Source organism: Heloderma suspectum, chromosome 5, assembly GCF_057233095.1.
Source record: "Heloderma suspectum isolate Gila_16-S chromosome 5, 16-S_ref, whole genome shotgun sequence".
Taxonomy (NCBI): Eukaryota; Metazoa; Chordata; class Lepidosauria; order Squamata; family Helodermatidae; genus Heloderma; species Heloderma suspectum.
Window position 1 is genome coordinate 140876465 of NC_139462.1, and position 10079 is coordinate 140886543.

Consider the following 10079-nt stretch of genomic DNA (forward strand, 5'->3'; position numbering starts at 1 on the left):
CTTTTTGAGTCATTAGGTATTTTTGGAAATGTGAGAGAATGTCATGGGTGCTCTCACAAAATGGCTGCCATGGCCAACTTACCCATTCATAAAATGACTGCCATGGTGGGCACGGTCAGTCACGAAACAGTCATTTCCCAGAAGTCAAACAGGTAAGACTAAAAGAAAAGTAACTTGCCCAAGAACCTAAGCACAAGGCAGAATTCTGGTCTGAGCTCTAATATGCCAAACCACCCCCTTGAACTCAAATAAAGATAGTGTTGGAAGGCAAAACTTCACTTTGCAACATGACAGCCTCCCAATTATTATTATTATTATTAGTTAAATATAAAAGAACAAAACAAAAATCAGGAGCGCAGAAGGCCCAGTGGGCACCATGAGAAGTGTCCATGGGCACCACGCTGGAGACCCCAGCTTTAAGTGATCTTGCACTCTTTGTAAAGTCAACACACATAAGTAGACTATGGGGATTCTAATAAAAAACAGACTATGCAAAACTGAAGCAATTCTATCCCTGAACTAGACAGATCTCTGCATGCCTCTCGCTTTGTAATCTAGCTTCCTGCCAATACTAGTGATTATCAAATGACCTTTCTCCTTCCTGCTCCTGCACTCAGTACTCTGCATCCTTCTTTTGTGCTCTTCAACCATTTACCTTATCTTTAACTTATCATAGCCCCAACCCCAACAGAACCCCTTAGTTCTTCTCTGCCCTAAAAAGGTAAAGGCAAAGGTGTCCCCATCCAGTCGTGTCCAACTCTAGGGTGTGGTGCTCATTTCCATCTCTAAGCCAAAGAGCCAGCGCTGTCCAAAGACGCTTCCGTGGTCATGTGGCCGGCATGACTGAACACCAAGGTGCACGGAACGCTGTTACCTTTCCCGCTGAAGCGGTACCTATTTATCTACTTGCAATTTTTTGCTTTCAAACTGCTAGGTTGGCAGGAGCTGGGACTGAAGACGGGAGCTCACTCCGTCATGCAGCACTCGGGTCTTGAACTGCTGTCCTGCTGACCTTCCGGTCTGCAGTTCAGCGTCTTAACCACTAAGCCACCGCAGCCCTCTCTGCCCTACCCATATGTAATATGAAGGCATGCAGCAAGGTCTCCTTTTGGTATTCCAATATTTTAACAAAAACTTCAGTGTCCCTCTGTTTTTGTATCTAGGAGTTCAGAAATACAAGTGGGACCTGCAACAAAATGTTGTACCATATCTTCACTGTTTTCATAGGAGTGTTCCTGTTTAGGGGGCTAGCCATGCTTCTTTATAAGCTGTTACGGTCTCAAGGACACCAATTTGCCCTCCTCATCTGGTTGTCCATTTTTCTTTTCCAACTGACACTCAACGTTCTATGAAGGCCACTGAGCATTCTCAGTCCTCATTTGGTTACTGGGGATGAGGGGGTTACCCCATTTTGGGGTTTTTGTTTGCTTTATACTTCTGCATGCCTCAGGGTTCACCGAAGTATATTGATAACTCTGAGAAAGAAGAGGGGGAGGTAACTGCTGCCTTTACAGTCTGGAATTTATCAACAGGCACATGCAGACATGTAAGCTCTAGAGCCTTCAAAATGCATTTCCGCCCTAAAAACAGTCAACCACCAAAAACAAGCCCCTTTGAAAGCTTTTGCACTTGGGGTTAGCACAGAGAACTCAAAAGCCTTCAATAGAGATATAGTAAATGTGGTTTTAAAATATTTCATAATAGGTATCTAAATAATGTAGGCTACAATTAGTTTTCTGACTTTTAATTCTGGTGTGTATAGCTTGGACCAGCTTTATTTTTAATTCAAATTTCAACTTTAACAAACAAGCTATTTTTGAGAAAAAGACCAGATGAAAAAAAAGATATTCTGGGGGGTTTTGACCCACAAAAAAGCACTTTACTATCTCAATGAAACTCTGCAATCATAAGTCTCCAAAAATGTCAGTCCACCAAAACTCAATTTGGCCACATTATTCTGGGAAGAACAAGGCTCGCTCTGTGGATAGGTGGGGTGAAATTTGCAGGAGGTGAGCACAACTTTCCATACTGCAGTTTGCACTATAACAGCCCTGTTTTAGGAGGGTGAAGCAGGAAACTCAAGACAGTGAGACTACTATCTCTTGTGGTGTTCCACCACTATTTGCAATAGCAGCTAGAAATAGCAAAAAGTGCCAGCAGCAGCTTGAGTAATATTTATAAATTCAGTCTTTGGCTTCTCACAAGGAATTAGACCCCACCCTCTCCACCCAAGTCTTCTCCTTTTTTGAACAGCTAGATCTTGTACTAAAGCCCCACTTCATAGGCGGAAATCTCGAGGCCACGTGAACAGAGAGATAGATTAACATTATGGATCACAGAAAATTAGTAAGAAATTGAAAGAAAGCTGCCAACAAGCAATCTTGAGAGTAGGGCCTGCTACAAATGTGCCCGATTTCCCACAAAGCACTTCCATGTAGGAAGACAAAACAAAAACAAAGCCAGGTACAGATCTCCAAATACAATGATCACATCTCTTTTTGGTACATATATACAGGCCACAGATGGTTGTAATTTCCCAATACATGTACCCACAGAATAACAGACACCTGAGTGACGGTTACACCTGCAGCCTAGATGTAGTGATGTGGGGCGGAAAATTCTCCAGAACCTTTTCTAGTGGAAAATGTTCCATTTCTTAAGTTCATTAGTAAAAATGAATCTATGCCAATTGTAAATGCAGTATTAGGCAAGCTTGGCAGTTTCAAAGCTGTAATTAATATTTTTCAGGTAATTATTCCTAACAAGTATGTGAGAGAATACATGTATATCATTAAAATACATATATGTCTCAGTGAAACGGAACTAATAAGTAGCGAAACTGAAGGTGCCCCAACAACCTTAGCGGAAGAGAGTTGAACTCTGTTGACACAGAATAATGGTTGTCAGCATATCATGCACAGTTCTTTGGGTTGCTAAAATTAACGTAAACAGTTTTCAGTACATTTAAGGGAAAAAAACAAATTTGAACAATGTAAGGGAATTATACGCTATTGCCTTTAATTTTTACATGTATTTCAATAAAAATTCTACATAATATAACACTGAAATCCTATTAAAAGTGCTTTAATTTTTTTCCTCAAACGTTACAGGTCAAAAATTTGTGGTGTACTGAGCAAAAAATTAACAAGGGGTAGAGATGTAAAATTTTCAGAAATTTTGAACCTATGGGAAAAAAAACATTTTTTCCAGGTTTTCTTGGAAAAAACTGGAAATTTTGGAAAAAAATGAAAAATAAGCAATACTTTTTTTTTTAGCGCTCTTTACAGATCTAGTTACTTTGTTGCATCCTTCTCCAACTTGGTGCCCTCCAGATATTTTGGACTTCAGCTCCCATTAGCTTCAGGCAGCATGACCAATGGTCAGGAATGCTGGGCACTGTAGTCCAAACCATCTGAAGGGCACCAGGTTGGGGGAGGGCTGCTTTAGAAACATAAAACAGCCTTTCTGTTCCTAGAGTTATTTTATGTATAGCTTAGTTTCCTCATGAAACTAAGTTATATTTTAAAATGTTCAAAAGTAAACTCAGTAAATTTGTAATTATTGTCTGAATAGATTAGATCTACATTAAATGACTGCTACAGCATCAGAAACGCAGGACTCTATAGAACAAAACCCAACTGTCAAGAATGCACCTTTGCTGTCAAGAATGCACAGTGATGATTCTACCTGCATATTGGGAAACTTAGCATAAATGTCTATCAGTAAAATATACTTTAGATCAGTAATTTTAATAAGGAATGAAAGAGCTAACTATGCTGGGCATCTTACAAAGAGGATTAAAAAAACAATTTTCCCCATGGCCTCATTATTTCCAGACATTTTACATCTTTAGTCTTTCTACAAAAATGTTCTTTTTCTTTTTTACATAGATTTGGAAAGCATTTTGCAGGGAGTAAAGGATGGATGAAAATTTATAAATACTTTGTCTTAAATTTTAAAAGAAAATATTTCATAAGCCATAGCTGTTCAGCTTTTCAGAAAAACAAAAACAAAAGCAGTCCTCTGAAAAAACACATTTTCCCCCAGATTTTTCCAGTTTTTTTTCTGGGCCTTCACATCTTTATCAGGGGGTACTTTTTTAGCTTTGTTAGTTTACTAAATACAACTAAATAAATATGCTAAATTAGATGTTCAGAGTTCAACTCTAGGGCATCAGGAAATTTTCAGATGCAAATGACCCTATGAAAATTAATGCAATTGTCATTGGAAATTTTTCCAATGCAAACTGAAAATGTTCTGATGCAAATTAACCTAACATGTATTGGAAAAATTTCCAATTCACAATTTCCCAGAAAACCCACATCACTGTTTAGCCCCTGTGATATATGCATAAAGGAGCTCACGACAGATTTACCAGGTACCAGCCCTACAGTGCTGGCCCCAACCCCCAGGCCACACAGCTCCCCTTGTCCCCTACACAAGTAGGCTTCTATGGGACTTGGAACCTTGTCTCACACAGAGTTCCATCCTCTGGGGAAAATGACATGTATACACTTTTCCCTTCAGACATCAGTGCTAACGTGTTCTCGTGAGAAGCCACATGGCATCACTCCGCAGTAATTAATCACAGCCGAACCCATTCATGCATATAAATGGGTCAAGGGGGCTATATTTCCTATAGGAAAAATGCACCCATGTCTCCATTGTGCTAGTCCTACACGTGATAGAAAGCTGAATGATATAGCTTCCAGATGTGTACACATGGCACAAATTGACTGATTTTCACACATGACAATATACGCAAGCATCTTTTCCAGGGACACTTGTGCAGAAAAGGCTGCATGCATGAGGAAGCCCTGAAACTACCATAAAAATACACAGTAATACATCTTCCTGTATATATTCTTGCGTTTTTTAAAATGAAGTGTTGTATCAGCCCCATAGTCTTCTGCCTGCTGAGCGGAATGAGTAATAACCACTATAAGGAACTCCTGTGAAAAGCAGTGGGGAGCTGGCAAACATTACACAAGGATTCAAGAATTGAGATGAATGTGACACAACTGCACTTCCTGATATGTCAGCTGTAATTAATGCTGCTGTTAAGTTTTAAGACACTTGAACTTCATACCCCAAAGGTCATCTGTCTTATTTATATAATTTATGCCACAGCCTAACTTGAGATCAGCTAAGGTCTGAATTGAGCAAGCACAAGGAAAAGTTCAATTTGCTTCTCATACTGGATTCAATTCATTACCATAATTTTTCTGTGCAATCCTGTTCTCTGTACCCCCACTCCCAAGACTCATCACTAACAGCAAAACCTCTACTGTTTAAAATTTCCTCCAATGTGCTTTTAGAATACACATTGGGCTGGTTTGCACAATCAAATAAGCCACCTGCTGCCCACGGGCCACGGCTTGAATATTCAAGAACTGTCCAGCATGCATCCGGCTGCAGTGACTGTGCGAACCAGGTCAATGGCAAGCAGTAGGTAGGTACTCACGCAATATTTCACCTATGAACATATATAATAGTCAGAACAATATCCAACAGTTCTCTTTTTGATCAATAAATATTTTCTTTAATGTGAACCACCACAGTAAAATGCCTCATTTGCTACCTTCTACTGGCAATCACAAGTTTTTAGATCACCTTAAACTTGACCATATTGGGCAATAGCAGTTTTGGAATCAAACCTTCACAACTGCATTTACTCTTTAAATTTAACTGCACCGCTCTTTACAACAAATCATGACAATGGGATCCCCAGCTTCTCTGAACAATGATGAACAGGAGGCTGCTTTGTTTCAACTTGTTATTTTCAACAGCCTTCATTTTCATACACCACTCCTAGTTTCAAGTCAGGACTCCGTATCCCCATTAACTTAGCTGACTTAGCAAGCACTTACAGGCAAGAATGCCCTGAATTTAGGTACATTACGTCATGTTCTTACTACTGATATTTAAATTCACAACAACCATAGCGCAATAAAAGGTTAGAATTTTGACCCGTTCTTTCATTAGGTATTTATGTAGGGGAGAATTATTTTAATCAGCCTTAATCATTATGAGTATAGAATCAAAAAGGTTTAATTTATCAGTTAGGTATAGCTATTCTAGACTCGTCTGAACTAAATGCCTACAATAAGGACTCCCTGCACAGTGCTTTTTAGTACCTTACATTATGTAACTTGCAGCATTTTCTTTCTCTAGTTACCCTTACTGTTATTACAGTTTCCTTGCACTCATGTAGATTGTCACACATGACAATCATACACTTGTTTCATTATGTACATACATGCTGAAAAGCCACAACGGGCATGCACTGTAAAAGAGAGACAAATATAATAGCCACACATTTTTTAAAAATGTGTGTTTTTTCCCTACAGAATGGTTTCCTTGCATTTTCCTACAGAAAAATAGTTTCTGTCTATGACCACAGGGATGAAACAGAAGTGTTCCAGGACTAAAGCTATGCCACAGTGTATGTACTATCAAGTCTTCCTCCAAGGATCTCAGGGTAGCGAACATGGAGTTATCCCACTGTTTTTGTGTTCACAATAACTCTGAAAAGTAAAGTAAGCTGAAGGATAGTGACAAGGCCATTCACAGAGTGTTATGTTGAGCAGAGATTTGGGTACAGGTTTCTTTGATCAAAATTCAACAGCTTTACTACTTTAAAGCCCTAAATACCTGACAGAGCACTTTCTCCCATATATTCCTCCCCCATGTTCCAAGGACTGCAGAGAAGACTCTGTTCTGGGTCCTGTCCATTCTGGAAGAGAGACTGATGGGGAAATACAGAAGGCCCTTTTCAGTGCTTACTAACTCCTTGGTGCATGACGGAATTTTCCTAGGGGTTGTTTAGCCAGTTCTGTTTTCATATTTTCTCTACTATTTTATCGAGTTGTAATGAATTTCTCTTGTCGCCTTTTGATTGGTTGTACCGTTTTTTTATTTCACCTTAATGAATAGCAAAAACACTTGGAGTATTTTGAATTTTGCTTTTTAAGCACTGCGTAAGTATCACAAACCACAGCGTCTCCTACACTCTACCCTGGTGCAGATGAGGGGAGAGGGAGAGAGACAGTCTCTCACCAGGACGCAGGATTAGGAAGGAGGAAGGGACCTCCCGACTTACCGTTGGAGAGCGCATGCTGGAGCTCGCTGTCCGAGATAACCCCGCTGCGGTCCTTATCAACCCTGAAATGAACCACAACGGAACGTTTCCCAAGTAAAAGGCGTGGGATATTGGGGGGGGGGGGAGCCGCACGCCCACCATTATCCGGCCGCACCCAGAATTCCTTAGGGGAGCTTGAGCAGGGAGGTGGCGGCGCTCTCCCTACCTCGCTCTTTCCTCCTCGACCCACCATTACTCCCGGTGACCTTCCGAAGAGGAAGCGGGGAGGGCGGAGGGAGGGCGGAGGGAGGCTCACCTTTGGAAGACCCCCCACAAGAAGTTCGCGTCGGGCATCCCCATCGCCGCCATCGCCCACCCCGAGCCCGCGGCGTTAAGCGCGAGCGAGACCGGCCACACCTCCGCTCGCCGACGGACAAGGCCTGAGTTCCGGGGTTCAGTTCGAGAGGAGCGGAATTGCCTCCTCCCCCACCTCCCCTCACGCAGATCCCGGCGCACCCAACCCTGCGAGCGGGCGCTGCAACTCCTCTGACGAAACCGCTCCGCTCCGGGCGAGGAGGAGAGCGGGAAAGAGCGCGCAAGGAGCGTCCTGGGCGGGACTAGCGTCTTCTTCCTGGATTGGGTTGTTGTTCAGTCGTTCAGTCGCGTCCGACTCTTCGTGACCCCCTGGGACATAGCGCGCCAGGCCTTCCTGTCCTGCGCTCTCTCCCGGAGCGTGCTCAAGTCCATATTCATTGCATCGGTGATGCTATCTAGCCATCTCATCCTCTGCCGTCCCCTTCTCCTTTGGCCTTCAGTCTTTCCCAGCATCAGGGTCTTTTCCAGGGAGTTTTCTCTTCGCATTAGGTGGCCAAAATATTGGAGCTTCAGCTTCAGTATCTGTCCTTCCAATGAGCAGTCAGGGTTGATTTCCTTTAGGATGGACTGATTTGACCTCCTTGCAGTCCAGGGGACTCGTAAGAGTCTTCTCCAGCACCACAGTTCGAAAGCATCGATTCTTCGGCGCTCAGCCTTCCTTATAGTCCAGCTGTCACAGCCATACATTAATACTGGGAAAACCATAGCTTTGATTATATAAATCTTTGTCGGCAAGGGGATGTCTCTGCTTCTTACTATGCTGTCTAGGTTAGCCATAGCTTTCCTCCCAAGGAGGAAGCATCTTTTAATTTCATGGCTACAGTCACTGTCTGTGGTGATCTGAGGTTGTTGATAATTCTCCCAGCAATCTTAATTCTGACCTGTGATTCATCCAACCCAGCATTTCTCATGATGTACTCTGCATATAAATTAAATAAGCAGGGTGACAATATGCAGCCTTGTACTCCTTTCCCAATTTTGAACCAATCGGTTGTTCCATGTCCGGTTCGTACTGTTGCTTCTTGTCCCTCATACAGGTTTCTCAGGAGACAGGTAAGGTGGTCTGGTACTCCCATCTCTTTCAGAATTTGCCAGAGTTTGTTGTGATCCACACAATCAAAGGCTTTAGCATAGTCAATGAAGCAGAAATAGACGTTTTTCTGGAATTCTCTTGCTTTCTCCCTGATCCAGCGAATGTTGGCGATTTGATCTCTAGTTCCTCTGCCTCTTCGAAACCCAGCTTGTACTTCCGGTAGTTCTCGGTTCGCATACTGCTGAAGCCTAGCTTGTAGGATTTTGAGCATCACCTTGCTGGCATGTGAAATGAGCGCAATTGTGCGGTAGTTTGAACACTCTTTGGCGTTGCCCTTCTTTGGAATTGGAATGTAAACTGACCTTTTCCAGTTTTCTTGCAGCCACTGTTGAGTGTTCCAAATTTGCTGGCATATTGAGTGCAGCACTTTAACAGCATCATTTAGGATTTTAAATAGCTCAGCTGGAACACTGTCATCTCTGCTAGCTTTGTTGTTAGTAATGCTTCCTAAGGCCCACTTGACTTCACTCTCGCGGATGACCAGCTCAAGTTCAGTAACCGCACTATCATGGCTATCAGGGACATTCAGATCTTTCCTGTATAGTTCTTCTGTGTATTCTTTCCACCTCTTCTTAATCTCATCTGCTTCTGTTAGGTCTCTGCCTTCTTTGTCCTTTATCATGCCCGTCTTTGCACAAAACGTTCCCTTGAGATCTCCGATTTTCTTGAAGAGATCTCTAGTCTTTCCCATTCTATTGTTTTCCTCGATTTCTTTGCATTGTTCATTTAAGAAGGCCTTCTTGTCTCTCCTTGCTATTCTCTGGAACTCTGCATTCAGTGGGATATATCTTCCCCTTTCTCCCTTGCTTTTCGCTTCCCTTCTTTCCTCAGCTACTTGTAAAGCCTCATCAGACAGCCACTTGGCTTTCTTGCATTTCTTTTTCTTTGGGATGGATTGAGTTGCTGCCTCCTAAACATTGTTACGGACCTCCGTCCATAGTTCCTCAGGCACTCTGTCTATCAGGTCTAATCCCTTAAATCTATTCATCACCTCCACTGTATATTCATCAGGGATATGATTTACATCATACCTGAATGGTTTAGTGGTTTTCCCTACGTTCTTCAATTTAAGCCGAAATTTTGCAAGAAGCAGCTCATGATCTGAGCCACAGTCAGCTCCAGGTCTTGTTTTTACTGACTGTATAGAGCTTCTCCATCTTTGGCTGCAAAGGACATAATCAATCTGATTTCAATATTGACCATCTGGTGATGTCCATGTGTAGAGTCACCTCTTGTGCTGTTGGAAAAGAGTGTTTGCTATGAACAGTGTGTTCTCTTGGCAAAACTCTATTAGCCTTTGTCCTGCTTCATTTTGTACACCAAGGCCATGCTTGCCTGTTATCCCGGTGATTTCTTGACTGTAGCATTTCAATCCCCTATGATGAAGAGGACATCTTTTTTTGGTGTTAGTTCTAGAAGGTGTTGTAGGTCTTCATAGAATCGATCAACCTCAGCTTCTTCGGCCTCAGTGGTTGGGGCATAGACTTGAATTACTGTGATTTTGAATGGTTTGCCTTGGATTCATACTGA

The 10079-nt window shown here is 42.2% G+C and overlaps 1 protein-coding gene across 4 annotated transcripts in view; it reads right to left on the reverse strand.

Annotated features, from left to right (window-relative positions):
- The window catches only part of PDCD6 (programmed cell death 6), a 28594-nt gene extending 20998 nt beyond the window's left edge, over window positions 1-7596 (reverse strand). For 2 of the 4 annotated variants that reach the window (XM_084857679.1, XM_084857678.1), the window contains exons 1-2: window positions 7398-7596; window positions 7103-7164 (exon numbers count right to left, since the gene is read on the reverse strand). In XM_084857679.1, the coding sequence (XP_084713805.1) occupies window positions 7103-7164; window positions 7398-7450 (115 nt within the window). In that variant the 5' untranslated portion in view covers window positions 7451-7596. The other 2 variants (XM_084857677.1, XM_084857676.1) reach the window with 1 other exon arrangement.
- Between the last annotated feature and the right edge of the window lie 2483 nt (window positions 7597-10079).